We start from the raw sequence: 15378 nt of genomic DNA, 5'->3' as shown, positions 1-15378 counted from the left end.
AGGCTCTGGAACAGCTTCTTCCCTACAAGTCTATGTGTGGGCAGCCCACCTGCTAGCCCTTAGCATTCTGCCTCACCTGATAGGGGCCCCTAACCCTTGGGAAAACCAAGATTTAATACTGGGAGCCCATGACATCAGTTCGGATATAAAAGGGAAACGATAAACTATCTGATACCAGCAATCAGCTTTCACACACATCATTTAATTTTTCCTGTCCTTTATATGATAATTCAAGTGAGGTCAAGGTCCTGTTTCAGAAACACTCCCTCCCTGGTTGCAGGTTAGAAGGGGGCCAGAAACTGTGATGATGAGAATATATGGAAACAGTCTCCTCTCCTCTCTGGCTGGGCGGAAAAGCCACTTTTGCATACTGGAGTTTTTCCAGATTCCCCATGGTTATACTCCTTTAAGTGCCAAAACATTTACTATTCAAGCCACTTTGGATGCAAATCTTCTGAACTTTAATAGAGGATCTATCACAAACCTTATTTAACTTTCACGTAATGACTAGTGGCCACTCCCATGATCTTTAATCACAATCCCCCTCCGTAATACGGGGACCTCCCCACCCTGGAGCCTCTGAGATGGGGGAGCTGGCTCTCCTTCAGCAAAGTAGCCTTAAACTGTGGGTTTTGTACTCTGCCTGCTTTGAACTTTCCCCCTCTTTCTTCTTGTCAGAGAAGGTAGTGGTTCTCTTTCCGTCTCCTTCCCGGCTGCTGCTTCTCCATGCTTAGCCCACCCAGGTCTGCTAGAGTTGTGTCTAAAGTCAGTGTAAACAGACTCTGAGGGAGAGCTTGCATGGGGGGGGGGGGTGGTTCTTGTGAGTGTGGAACAGGCGTATCCTGGCAGTCACCACGGCTGCTCAGACACGTTCTGGGCATCCCCCCACCGCGCCCCCCATTCCTGGTCAAACTCTCTGCAAATGAGGTTGCTGGACAGCTCTGGGAGCCAGAGAGAAAAGGCATGAAGACAGACAGACACAGATAGACCCTAATATCGATATCCACGCAGACACACACGCACACATATCTTAGTACAGACGAACCATATATCTATTAGTTTTCCTAGGAAATTCCAAGAGACCTAAAAATGGCATGTTTAGGATTTGATGTTCACCGTGAAAACTTTTTTTAACATATACTGCCTTGCAAATAACAGAAGGGTAAATATTTAATCAGGTGACCAAGTGTCCCTATTTTATTTAGTGATTCACGACTCCTCCCAGAGGCAGTTCAGTATGTTGGGACGGGTGAGGTTCAGACCTCAGATCCTCATCTCTAAGACCATCGGCTGGTCTCTGAGGTCCCGGCCGGCACTGATATTCCGGGATTATTACTAATTTTCATTAAGTCCTTAACTGAACGATCACAACAAGAAAACAGGGATGTTTGGTTAGTACTCATACATACGCATACCAGACTAACAAAGTGATTAGTCTGAAGTAAAAGCGATTCTGCAAATGGGTCTGCCATCCCTGGGATGAAGAATGCAGAGCTCAGGGGCACTGGGCTGGCTCCGTCAGGGGAGTATCCGACTCTTGATCTTGGGGTTGTGAGTTCGAGCCCCACGTTGGGTATAGAGATTACATAAATAACTAAATTAATTAATTAAAAAAAAAGAATGCAGAGCTCTGGGGTCCATATCAGGAGATACGGTGAGGTAATGGTGAGGACCTTAAGATGCATATACAGTGAGCTAGCGCAAACATCTCAGTGGTTCCAGTTTTGTGTAGTTTAACTACATACTTTCTAACCATGTTTTTTAAAAAGCATTCCTTGATTAAAGCAAACTGAACAAATGCCATGTAACCCAGAATTCATTACACAGGACAGTGTATCTGCGACCCCGCCTGAATCCTGAACCAAACAGCAGCCTCACTCCAGGGGCAGAGGGTCCTATGGCTGGGAAGCCCACTCAACCACTTTCTTTCTCATGTGTGCCCTCTGAGAAACAATTCTAACCAAACCGAGGCAAATGGCTTTCAGTCGGTGCATCTCCACCATCACGCCACACAACACAGACATGTTGCCTGCTCTGGCTTTGGGTAAGAGCATCAGAACGTCCCTGCCCGCCTCTGTCTCATTTCAAAACCTACCAAGTCGTGTCTTCCGCCAGACGGATTCAAGATCTTGCCACAGACAGCATGTGGACTGTGTTAGCCGGAAAAGACTAATGGAAAGTTGACTTATTTATTATCAAATCCTGATGCACCAAATGAGCTCTTTCCGATAAGCTCCAGCATCCCCGGAAGTGTGGCAGATGGCACAAAGGCCCACATGAGGCCCTTGCCGCCCGCACGCCATCTTCCGGATGGCATAACCCGCAAACATCCGCTCCTCTCTGTTCTCTGTGGATTTGTTTCACAGACAAGCCCTGAAGTCCCTTCAACAGGGACAGAGGCAGCACTGTTACTCTGCGGGGGGGTGGGAGGGGTGGGTAAATAAATTACCCCACCTGCACGGACTCCTGCCTAGAGAAACACGGATGTTCTCTTCTCATGTAGAAGCTCTATCAACACAATGTCATTAATATTAGTTTTTACCTTCAAGAGTCTTCAAGAGTTCTGCATTGTGAGAAGCTGTCCATAGGTAACAACTGCATCCTGAAACCCTTTCTGATGCACACTTTGGTGACTGTACATGGTGAGGGAGGAAAAAGGCCCACTGGCCTTTCTACCTTTCCTCAAGATAACAGAAACGGATAACTAAATTGTTTACGATTCAGTTTATGAAGTATGACTATTTGATGCTAAGATTAATTATATCTAAAAATCTTTTACAAAAGCCTGTATGTTGGTACTTGATTTAACTGATAAGGCTTAACAGTCTCAGTCATTCCTATTTCTCTCTAATGAACTCAGCCGGGGAAATCACAATGCTCCCTCCTCCCCCAGCACTTCCTGTGTCCCCGGTTGGTGCTGGAAGAGCTCTTGTGAGTTAACCCTGAATCATCCAAAGGCTCTTCCCGCTGTGATTCCTTAGCTTTGTGAGACGGGGGATGACAGTCATATGGAATCTTTTTTTTTTTTTTAAAGATTTAATTTATTTAGTTGACACACAGAGAGAGAGAGATATCAAGTAGGTAGAGCAGCAGGCAGAGAGAGAGGGGGCGAAAGCAGGCTCCCCGCTGAGCAGAGAGCCTGATTTGGGGCTCGATCCCAGGACCCTGAGATCATGACCTGAGCTGAAGGCAGAGGCTTTAGCCCACTGAGCCACCCAGGTGCCCCCTCATATGGAATCTTAATGACAAGTAATCAAAGGAACGAAACAGGTGGGCAAAATGAGCTTGAACGCTGAAAGGGGTACAGCTTTCATTTTTTAGTGACTTAAAAAAAAAAAGTTTCCAGATAATAAAAACCTAAGCCGCCAAAGTATCAGAAGGCAAGGTCCTGACTCCCTAATACTTCACCTGCAAAGATAAAATACAACCACTCAGGGCGTTCCTGGCAAATCTTGGCTTGAACACAGTTCTTTCTTTCATAACTATCGTCACCGTTGCTCAATGGGTCCTTGGGGGAAGTGGCTTCACCCTAATCCCCAAATCACGACACACCTTTGCTAGCAGTTCATGCATGGCTCACTTCTATGGAGTCAAATTTATTTTTTTAAAATAGTATAATAAGCATCTATGAAACTAAAACAAAAAACAAGCGCTAGGACCTTGACAACAACCTAGAGCTACCTTACTTCCCACCGAGGTGTGTTTCCCCCAACACCAGGGAACCAAGATCCCCCCAACTCCTTTTATAGGCTTTACTGCATACGTGCTTTATAAAGCAGATGATTTATCCGGTTGTTTTCGACTTTACAAGGAGTGTGTCATACTCTGTGTCATCTTTCAGGACCTAGTCTTTTCTTCAGGTTTTACGTTGCTTGGGGCCATCCGGCACTGCGTGCTGTGGCCGTGCATCTGTTCTCATGGCTAATATTTCCCTGTGAGAAGGCGGTGAGGTTCTTTACCCAATTTCCTGCTAAAGGGCATTTGGGCTATTTCTAACAGTTAAGGCATTCTTTTTTTTTTTTTTTTTAAATGTTTTATTTATTTGACAGAGAGCACAAGCAGGGGAAGCAGCAGGCAGAGGGAGAGAGAGAAGCAGACACCCCACTGAGCAGAGAACCGGACGTGGGGCTCGACTCCACGCCAGGACCCCGGGATCATGACCTGAGCTGAAGGCAGACGCTTAACCGACTAAGCCACCCAGGCGCCCCTAACTGTTAAGGCCTTCTTACCAAGCAGACACTGTGATAGGCACCGGGCATACATTATTTCATTTAGGAAGAAGACTTTTCTCTTTCCTTTTACTTTTTTATTTATTTATTTTATTTTTTTTTTTAAAGATTTTATTTATTTATTTGACAGAGAGAGATCATGAGTAGGCAGAGAGGCAGGCAGAGAGAGAGAGAGGAGGAAGCAGGCTCCTGCTGAGCAGAGAGCCTGATGCGGGACTCGATCCCAGGACCCCGAGATCATGACCTGAGCCAAAGGCAGCGGCTTAACCCACTGAGCCACCCAGGCGCCCTTCTCTTTCCTTTTAATTAGAGAAAATGGAAGCCTAAGGACATTAGGTCACTGGCCTGAGATCACAAAGTAAGAATGTGCTCTGCACATTACAGCAAATGGGAAAGCGTGAAGATCGTCTGCCTTTTATTACCTGTCTCCTTTATTATTAATAATCCCCTGTTACCACATATGGGATTGCTCTTCCACTTCTGGGGAAAAGAAACTCGTTACCTGTTTTCTAAACTGCACAATAAAGGAGAGTTTCCTACCTTCTGTGTCAGTAAGAAGGAAAATAACACTCACCCCTCATGGCCTTCCAGGAAGATTCTGTAGTGGAATTCCGGTAACCCAAGGTTCTGACTCAGAGTTTAACACACACACACACACACACACACACACGCACACACACAAGCACGCACACACAAAACAGAGGATTTTCTTCCTAATTTTAATGTAAACACATGAACCAGTTTAATCAACTTCTCTGAAAGCCTCAGCACAGGCCAGTCTGCAAATCATGCTGCTTCAGTGTATGTAAATTCCGGAAGTATTTACACCAAAGGAAGGAAGAAATTCTCCTTAACGCAGCCCCTCCTTAGAACTCAGAGATAAGGGAGACATTTAAAAATAGCATAGGGTGCCTGGGTGGCTCGGTGGATTAAGCCTCTGCCTTCAGCTCCGGTCATGATCCCAGGGTGCTGGGATCGAGCCCCACATCGGGCTCTCTGTTCAGCGGGGAGCCTGCTCCCCACCCCCCGCCTGCCTCTCTCTGCCTACTTGTGATCTCTCTCTCTCTACTTGTGATCTCTCTCTCTGTCAAATAAATAAATAAATAATAATAAAAAAATCTTAAAAATAGCATATATCGGGGGGCACCTGGGTGGCTCAGTTGGTTGAGCATCTGCCTTCAGCTCAGGTCATGATCCCAGGGTTCTGGGATCGAGCCCGACATCAGGCTCCCCGCTCAGCAGGGAGTCTGCTTCTCCCTCTGCCTCTGCCTACCACTTCTCTTGTTCGTGCTCTCTCTCTCGGACATAAACAAATAAAATCTTTTAAAAAAAAGCATATATCGAATGGCTTAGATGAAAAGATGACTTGTTCTATTGTCAGATATCTGTTGTCTCTCAAACGCAGATAAAATTAGGGTAGATAGGGGCTCCTGGGTGGCTCAAGTGGGTTAAAGCCTCTGCCTACAGCTCAGGTCATGATCTCAGGGTCCTGGGATCGAGCCCCACATGGGGCTCTCTGCTCAGCGGGGAGCCTGCTTCCCCCCTTCTCTCTGCCTGCCTCTCTGCCTAATGTGATCTCTGTCTGTCAAATAAATAAATAAATAAATAAAATCTTTTTTTTAAAAATTAGGGTAGATAAACGTGGACGTGGCCAGGTTGGGGTGGGGGTTGGTTGTCATTACGGCATAATGAGTCCCTAAGGGTGCAAAAATCAGTTTACCATCCCACTGTCAGTGTAAATGGTAAGTGGATTTTAAAATGCTGCAGTTTTCTTTGAAAGTAAACAATTAAATCCCTGAGCTCATTCACCACTGGTAGAGTCCTAGCCACCTACAGCACCACCAGAGACACCGAGCCAGGGGAAAGTGACTACTTTGACCTCGGTTATTTTTGTCTCCATTTCCTGGGAAGAACCAGACGTAACACAACTTTTTCTGCTTATGACCTGGATTTATGGAACTACTATTGCATCGATGTAACACGTTTATTTTGGGGGCAGGCGTTGACCACCAGCTGCACTAGTGTATTGGCACCCTCAGAATTTGTTCTTATTTAGGTGCAACACCACAAAAGAGATTTTTAGCCTCGGGAAAACAGAGCCACTTTGAAGGTAAGGGGAGACAGCTTCAAAGCCACACAAAGGGCGTTTTATTGCCAAGACTGGTTCAGTTCCAGGACAGTCTAGAAAAATACTCATTCTTCTCCTTAACTTTTTAATCGTGCAATGCATAACCCATGGAAAACATACAATGTTATTTGTACAGTCTTAAGTAATAACAATGAAAGGAACACCCGTGTAATCACCACTCAGGTTAAGAAACAGAACCCCTGGTTCCATTGTCTTCCACCCAGTGAGAAAGAACCACTCTTTTTAGTTTAACGCCTTTTCATTTCCTCGCATGTCTTTTTATCACACATTTCTATTACCTACTGACTCGTTCTGCCTGTTTTCAAACTTTATGTAAGTGAAACTACACACAGGCAGGTGCTACTACTTCCTTCAGTGCACAATCTTACCTCCGTGACAGTCCGCCATCTTCATATGTACAGTCATAGGTTTTCCATTTTCACTGATATGTACAACTCCTGTCCTAAGAATACGCCTCAGTTTTTGGTCATCCATTATATTTCTAAAGGATGTTCGGTTTTGTTCAAGGATGTTCAAGAGCCTTAGGAGCTCATGGAAACAATCCTGCTATGGACTGGTCTACCATGCCCGTGCACGAGAATTTTCTAGGCTACACACCTGAGAGGGTAGTTGCTGGAGGACACGGTATGTCCAGAGGGGAGTTGCTGGAGGGCAAAGTACGTCCAGGCACGATTTTATTAGAAAATACAAATTGTTTTCCAAAGTTATTGTACAGTTTATGCTTCCACTGGGGTGAAGGGTTCCTATTGTTCAACATCCTGGTCAACCATTTGCACTGTCAGACTTCTACTAAATTTTTGCCAATCTTGTGGTATAAAATGGTATTTCCCGAGACATGATTAGCTCTTCAAGTTTCCTCTGTAGTGAAATGGTTGTTCACATCTTCAGCCTCTTTTTCTATGAGCTCTGTTTTGTACTTACTGATTTATAGGGGAAGTTTACATATTCTGAAACCCAACTCTTGTTGCTTATATGCTAATATAATATAACTAAATATATAGATATATTCCACCATTTCCTTTTACGCTCCCACAGTAAATTTTGATAAATGGAAGTTCTTAACTTTAATGCAGTCATATTAATGAATCACTTTTAAGTTCTAAATCTTTTCTGACTTACTCAAAATTCTCCTACCCCATGGTCATAATGATATTCTGCTTTATTTTCTTCTAACGAATCTGAAATGTCAGTGCTATCATTTACTGGGGGTCTGTTTTGGGACTCCCCATGCTGTTCCATTTGACCAAACCACACTGTTTCAATTCACTGAAGCTTTACAATACGTCCTGGTTACCTAGCAGGCAAAACTGAGCTCACTCTGAAGACATTAATAGCTTTAAAAACAACATAAGGAAAAATAGGAAGTAGAACTTACTTTGCTCTGGGTTGATGAACTAATCCTGGAATCTCTTTATTAGTTTTAAGTCTTACGTTTGAACTGGCACTTTTTTCCTGAAAAACATAAACACATATGTAAAAGACAAGGTGAGAATCAGCAATTAAGCAGCGGTATAAACTATCATCACAGAATGCTAGAGCTGTTTGAGACACTCCACAGCTGGTCACTTCCCAAGGATAAAATCCCTGCAAAGAGGTCACACTATATGGTAAAACTGCCCAGCATTTTAACAGGGAACACTGACAGGAAAAAAGGGGTTAGCTTTACAACAGCTATAACTATTTTTAGAAAATTATGTGCAACTAATATTTGATGTTTAGGTATTTCTAGGAAAAAATAGTAAGAGAATCAAGGAACATAAGATTCTAGTCCCAAAGAGCAGCAGTACTGTAATTATAGACATTGTTTATGTGCTCAGGTTAACAGACTTTAGTGCATTTTTTAAAAAAGATTTTATTTATTTACTTGACAGACAGATCACAAGTAGGCAGAGAGGCAGGCAGAGAATGAAAGGGAAGCAGGCTCCCTTCTGAGCAGAGAGCCCGATGCGGGGCTTGATCCTAGGACCCTGAGATCATGACCTGAGCGGAAGGCAGAGGCTTTAAACCACTGAGTCACCCAGGCGCCCCCTTTAGTGCATTTTGTTTTTTTAAGTCAACTGTGTTTAGGGAGATGTGACAGTTTGCACGAGGCCCTGGCAGTGACAGAGACAGGAACATGATTAACATTAATTAATTGATTCCACCCATAACAAATACTGAGACTGAATTCAACTGAATTCATAACATCCAATACTAACTTATACTCAGGAAGCATTTCTTTGGCTTTTAATCTGATCTGATTCCTTGGGCGCCTGGGTGGCTCAGTGGGTTAAGCCGCTGCCTTCGGCTCAGGTCATGATCTCAGGGTCCTGGGATCGAGTCCCGCATCAGGCTCTCTGCTCAGCAGGGAGCCTGCTTCCTCCCCTCTCTCTCTCTGCCTGCCTCTCTGCCTACTTGTGATCTCTCTCTGTCAAATAAATAAATAAAATCTTTAAAAAAAAAAAAAAAATCTGATCTGATTCCTTATTCCCAGTTTACCAGCCTCACAGGAAAGAAACACTTTCAAATCTTAAAGTGCAAGTATATTGGGACGCTTGGGTGGCTCAGTCAGTTGTGTCTGCCTTTGGCTCAGATCATGATCTCAGGGTCCTGGGAGAGAGCCCCGCATTGGGCTCTCTGCTCAGTGGGGGGGTCTGATTCTCCCTCTGCACACCCCCCCCCTCTGCTGCTTGGCTCTCTCAAATAAATAAATAAAATCTTTAAAAATACTGCAAGCATATCAGTGGGTATACTCTCTCAATAACAGTGCTGCTCTATATTTATACAATATTATCTTTAAAAAATATTCAGGATGCTTTATAATTTGCTCTGAAAACATCCCCTGAAGTGAAAGGACAGACCATTCTAAACCTATTTATAACAGGTGACTGTATCCACTCAAGGAACCTGACAATAATTAAAGACCCAGGCAGGGCAACGAATAAAGATTCCTGTGGGCCAACCCACTGCTCTCACACATGCAGAGTGATGGCACCTAAAACAGATGGTCCCCGAAAGACCTTTTTCAAGAGTTCCTATTTCTCTCAGGACAGCAGAAGCCATTTAAATCAGTGAACCTCTGATGATTTACATGCCCTTAGGTGAGCTTATCTGTATAACGTCAGGACTCCAAAATACAGGGTAATTTTTTGTTTGTGATCTTCCAGGAAAAGAAACAATCCTTACGGTTCTTCTGCGGTCTATCCTACCTTCTTTGCCTCACGCTAAACTGAAGAGTATTTTCATACACTTTTAAAAGGCATAAAATGTGTACGGTTCCTTCTGCCGACACAGCCGGGGAACAACAGATGAACTACCTCGGCTTTCACAAAGCAGCTCCAGAAGGGCAAGGCCCAGTCCCCTCTAGGGCCTGACAGTCATGGGAGTTACCTATCGTATACTGGTGGCACGAATGAACCAGGTCAACAGATGATGAGCTTCTTTTCATGAGAGATAAAAATAGCTTCAACTTAGTCTCCCTGAAGGACTGCGGAGGGAGGTTCCGAGTTAGTCATTTTTTTCTCCCCCTGAAACTTCCTGTCTGCTTGGATTCATCACCGAAAATGGACCCAGGACAGAGCCTTATACTTTTCCTCTATTCACAAAAATTCCCAAACGCTGAGCCTAAATGATACATTGTAATTTTGTAATTGATTGATTGATTGACACTGTAATCGTAAACATTGCTGAGATAAGAATGAGGCCTCTAATTTTACGACTGTAAACGATACACAATTGTATTCTGTTTACAGTCAATGTATTAAACGGTAATCTTCACAATTACATTGCCTCACCGCATCTTCCTTAAAAACACTTGTGTGTGGTTGCTAGGAAGAGAAGGAAACCCCAAACAACGGGGCTCAGTGGTTGGAGGGGGTGGTGGCACTCGGGCCCAGGACAAGCCAACCCTCCGCGCATGCGCACAGGCGTGCACTGCCAGGGCTTGGGAGGACCAAAGATGCGGTAGAGGCACGGGGAGGGAATGTCAGCTTCAGATTTCCCAGCTACAAAAAAAGAAATAAGGAAGTATATATAATTACAGAGAGATTTCTATTGATTACGTATGTAGGATGTACTTGTTTTTACAAATTACCACTCGCCAAGATCACAATAACAGTTCAGTGATCACTTACTATATAAGTCAGGCCCTATTCTAAGTGATTTCCATATATGAACTCATTTTAATGTTCACAAATATTTACATACATTAGCTCATTCTTATGTCCACAATGTCTTTCTGAGATAGGTACCATTTTTATTCCCATTGTATAGAGAAGGCTGAGGCTTTTACCTGAGACCACACAGGTGGTAAGTGATAGTGGCAGGATTTGGACCGAAGCATAATGGCCCCAGAAGCCATGATATAGCCACGAGGCCAGCAGTTCTCAAACACTATAGGATCAAGACCTCTTTACCATATTCTCTGAATTTTGACACATTTCTTTGTACAATATGAAAAAAAAAATCCCATTTGTTAAAATCACCATCAGTCTCATTAGGAAAATCTTGCCAGAAGCTGTCAAGCTCATGGTAGTACAAAATTTTCCAAAATTCTAATTTTGGTTTAATGTTTGAATTCTATGACTAGCAACACATCGTGCCATTTTTTTTTTCTTTGAAGTGACAGTTTCTCGTCATTTATTCTTAAGACAATGTTTGCCAAATACCCAAGTCTGAATATCCATAATTTGTCTGTAAGGAATTTTTTTCTAAAGTAGAGATGGTGTTGCATAAAAATAACCACTCCTTCAGCCTGCAACTCAGTCAACTGCACAGTTGAAATGACCATCTCACCTGGGTGTGCAGAAGAAATGCCATTTTATCTCATAGACTATTAAAAGGCTCTGTACCCAAGGCACAGGACTTAATAAAATTAAATAAAATTGACTGCTTCATCAAGGACATTCTTAAGTGAAAATGGAATGTATGCTTCCACTGTAAGTGCAGGGGGGAGAGGGCGGGGGGAAGAGGTGAATACAATGACTATAAAGTTTGGTGCCACTGCCCTGATTTGTGCTGGGACACCAGCAGTTTTATCCCCCCGTTGTTTTTGCACCATCAGTGCAAATGTCAACATGGCAAAAAAGGCAAATTGCTTCTTAGTACGGTCACGAAAATGAGCTTGAGGACATCCTAAGACTGTTTGTTGTAGGGACCCCAGGTTTGCAGCCATAGCTTGACTAGTGTTTCTTGATTTCTTTTGCAGAGAAAAGAACTATTAATTATTTAATTTGCTATATGCTTTATTTAAAAAAATAAAAAATATATAAATAAATAAAAATAATAAAAAACCACTTTATTGAGGTAAAATTTACATTCCATAAATTTCCATAATATGTGTATGATGAAGTGATTTTAGTAAATTTATACAACTGTTTTTGAACAGTTTTTGAACAGTTCTATTATCCTAAAAAGTTTCCTTAATCCATTTACAGGTCTTCTCTCCTCTCTGTAAGCCCCAGGCAACCACAAATCTGCTTTCTGTTTCTACAAATTTGCCTTTTATAGATTCATAGAAAATGGAATCTTAGAACACAGAGTCTTTGGGGTCTGGTACTTTTCACTTAGCATAATATTCCTAAGGTTCATTGATATTGTAGCATCTTTCAGTATTTCACCTATTTTAGTTACTAAATAATATTCTAGTGTATGGGTATACTGTATTTTGTTCATACATTCACTACTTGATGGATGTTTGGGTTGTTTCAAGTTAGGATATTATAATAATGGTGCCAGGAACACTCAGATATATGTAAGTCTTTGTGTGAACACATATTGTCATTTCTCTTGGGCAGGTTCCTAGAAGTGGAATTGCTAGATTATATGCTAAGTGTATATTTAACAATTTAAGATATCACCAACCTGTTTTCCAAAGTGGCTGCACCATTCTACATTCTCACTTGGGATGCGGGATGGTTCTCCACAACCCGCCAACACTTGATAGTGTCTTTTCGATTATTGCCATTTGAGGGTGCCTCATGTAGACTTTATTTATTCTTAAAAATATGATTTATGGGGGCGCCTGAGTGGCTCAGTGGGTTAAAGCCTCTGCCTTCGGCTCGGGTCATGATCCCAGGGTCCTGGGATCGAGGGATCGAGCCCCATGTCAGGCTCTCTGCTCCGCGGGGAGCCTGCATCCTCCTCTCTCTCTCTCTCTGCTTGCCTCTCTGCCTACTTGGGATTTCTCTCTATCTGTCGAATAAATAAAATCTTTAAAATATATATATATGATTTATGTGGGTTTGTTCTTTGTGTCCTTCAGAACACCCAACACCTTGCTACGTGGGAGCATTTACATGCTTACCAGTTAGCTCTACTTGCCTCAAGAAGTCAGTTTTTTATTTCCTTATAAACATCACTTAACTTCTTGTCTGGTTTGTTTGTTGGGGAAGGGGAGATTTACAGAGATCTGTTTAAAAAAAAAAAAAGGGCAAAGAAACAAGCAAACACACAAAGAAAACCAGAAGGACTGACAAGACAGGGCTAATGGGAGCCTTGTCCCAATAACAGCCTTGCCTGTTGGGAGAAGACCCAACAGAGAGCCAAGAGTCATGCCATGTCTGGGGTGCTCCAGAAATAGGAACAGAGAATCTGGTTGATGATGGAAGCGGTAACTAAGATATCATTTTCCTTGGCAGAAAAACCGATTTTATTGGTATTTGACACTTATAAACTACTACCTAAAATAAACTGGAACCAAGTGGGACTAAGACAAAGCCATTGGACAAGCCCCCAGGAAGCAGTTTGCAGAGCAGTGTTTTTCATGATCCATTCATTTTGGTATCAGAGTCCTCTGGGATGTTTGTTAAAATACAGATTCCCAGGCCCTGACCAAGATTGTGTCTCTGGCATCGAGGCCTAGGAATCTGAATTTCATTTTATTTTAAGTAGGTTCCATACTCAGTGTGGAGCCCAATACAGGGCTTGAATGCATGACCCGAGATCCAGAACTGAGCTGAAATCAAGAGTCAGATGCTTAACCGACTGAGCTCCCCAGGTGTCCCAAGGAATCTGCATATAAAGTAAGAGTCCTAGAGCAGCACCCCCTTTAACCTGGTTTATACTTAGTTTTATCAGTTGAAAAAAAAGCATCTACTTCTCAAAAATATTTGGAAACTAAAGCCAGGTAGTGACAGGTTTATTTAAACAGCAAAAATCAAATAACTCCTTTGCTTGGAGTAATTCTCCCTCTTGATGAACAGAACACACTTGTCAGTGTCTAGAGTCGACTTACCATTCTCTTAGTTTCTCTGAGGATGGAGAAAATCAAACCAGCCATTATTTATGCTGCCGCTCCCCAGTCCCTGGGTGGCACCTCCCACAGGGAAAGTCAGGACCCCTACGAGAAACTGACAGCTTCTTGAAGAAATCCCCCCAAACCTCCCTTCTTTAATTCTTTTTTTTTTTTTTAAAGTGTGGAGCCCTAACTCACAACGCAAGATCAAGAGCGGCATGTGTCACCCACTGAGCTGGCCAGGCGCCCCACCACTCCTGAATTCGAAGGGAGCCGCACTGTGCCTTCAGGAAGACGACAGAGAGCCCCTCCCCGTTGGCGAGGGATGGAACTTCTTTTCTCCCATCACTCTTCTGCCTGTGTCGTTCTACTAAGTCTGAGCAGATCTAGATAGCTGTAGCCCCGTGAGGCCCCCTGAGCTCTTTCTGGGCTGGAAACGTGGGGAGGAATCTCAGTCTCTTTTTCAGGGCCCAACAGGAGGAAGTTCAGTCTTATAAAGAAATCCCAGGGTCCGGATGGATGCAGGAAGCTGGAGGCCTAGAGAAAAGTAGTGGGGGTTAGCGGACTAGCCTCTGGGACTGCCAGTGAGGGAGCAGCACAGAGAAAAGACACAAAAGCACTAAATATGAATTTGCAAAGGGTTCCCCCTACACCCCGACTCTGTGCGTGTGTGTGTGTAATCTTAACCAATGCATTTCAGAAAGTACATGAAAACTAGAAAGGTAAATAATTTAACTACAATTAGGAGATGGGGGTACACACATCTTTAAAATAGGAAGACATCGGCTATAAAATACACGAGCAGTCATTCCAACTTTGAGGGAGTAACCCATAGGATGCACTCTCTAAGAAAACAACCTCGAAGGGCGCCTGGGTGGCTCAGCTGGTTAAGCACCTGCCTTTGGCTCAGGTTGTGATCTCGGGGTCCAGGGATGAAGCCCCGCGTGGGGTTCTCTGCTCAGCAGGGAGTCTGCTTCTCCCTCTCTCTGCTGCTCTCCCTGCTCAGTCTCTCTCTCAAATAAATTAATAAAATTAAAAAAAAACACAAAAAACCCTCCACACCCTCATTTGATGTTTTATATGGCATTTCTCATGTGGCATTAGTGGGATAAGATACCACTTTCTTCAAATATAAAGGAATTTTAAGCTTCTGTCTTCGGAAGGATGGTGACATATTTATTCACTCTACCAGAATTTCTGGTTATTAACAAACAGCAAGGCCCAAGCTACTGGATGCAACTGTTGACTTGGATCAACCTATATCTTCATAATTTCATGAACTCAATACTTCCATTTATAAATTACCTATCCAGGGAAATTATCAGAATGATTAGTATTTTGTTAGAATTTAGTAGTAATGAACTTGGCATGGAAAGTATCAGCTTTATGGCAATTCTTTTTCTATAAATTAAAATATAGCCTCGTACCTCATTTTATATCAAGCAAATGTTAAGGTGGTGGGCAAATCAGTTCTAAAGATCTAATATATTTTGTGCAGTTGTCCTTTGAGGTAAATTGTAAACATTTAAAATAATCTTTAAAAAGTAAACAGAGTTGCAAGAAAGTGCTTGGAACAGATTTAGTTGTGTCCCAACAAATCTAAAACAGTCATTAAGTCACCATGCCAACATGTCAGTAATTAAAAGTAACAAGCTCTCTATAATGTTGTCAAATTACATGGAGAATTTTAAGTCGAGGATGTTTTCCACAAGATGATGTATCTCTGAGTTTTTCCAAGAAGTATTATATACACACCCAGACAATGAACTAATCTCGAAGAACCATAT

General features: G+C 42.8%; 1 protein-coding gene across 1 annotated transcript in view; it reads right to left on the bottom strand.

The window, feature by feature from the left end:
- The window catches only part of C17H1orf21 (chromosome 17 C1orf21 homolog), a 223820-nt gene that overhangs the window by 22702 nt on the left and 185740 nt on the right, over nt 1–15378 (bottom strand). The window contains exon 4 of the mRNA XM_032318936.1: nt 7754–7830. Within this exon, the coding sequence (XP_032174827.1) occupies nt 7754–7830 (77 nt within the window). The remainder of the gene's footprint in view (nt 1–7753; nt 7831–15378) is intronic.

This window comes from Mustela erminea, chromosome 17 (assembly GCF_009829155.1).
Source record: "Mustela erminea isolate mMusErm1 chromosome 17, mMusErm1.Pri, whole genome shotgun sequence".
Classification (NCBI taxonomy): domain Eukaryota; kingdom Metazoa; phylum Chordata; class Mammalia; order Carnivora; family Mustelidae; genus Mustela; species Mustela erminea.
The sequence above is the reverse complement of the archived record's forward strand: the minus strand, read 5'-3'. Positions and strand labels throughout refer to the sequence as shown.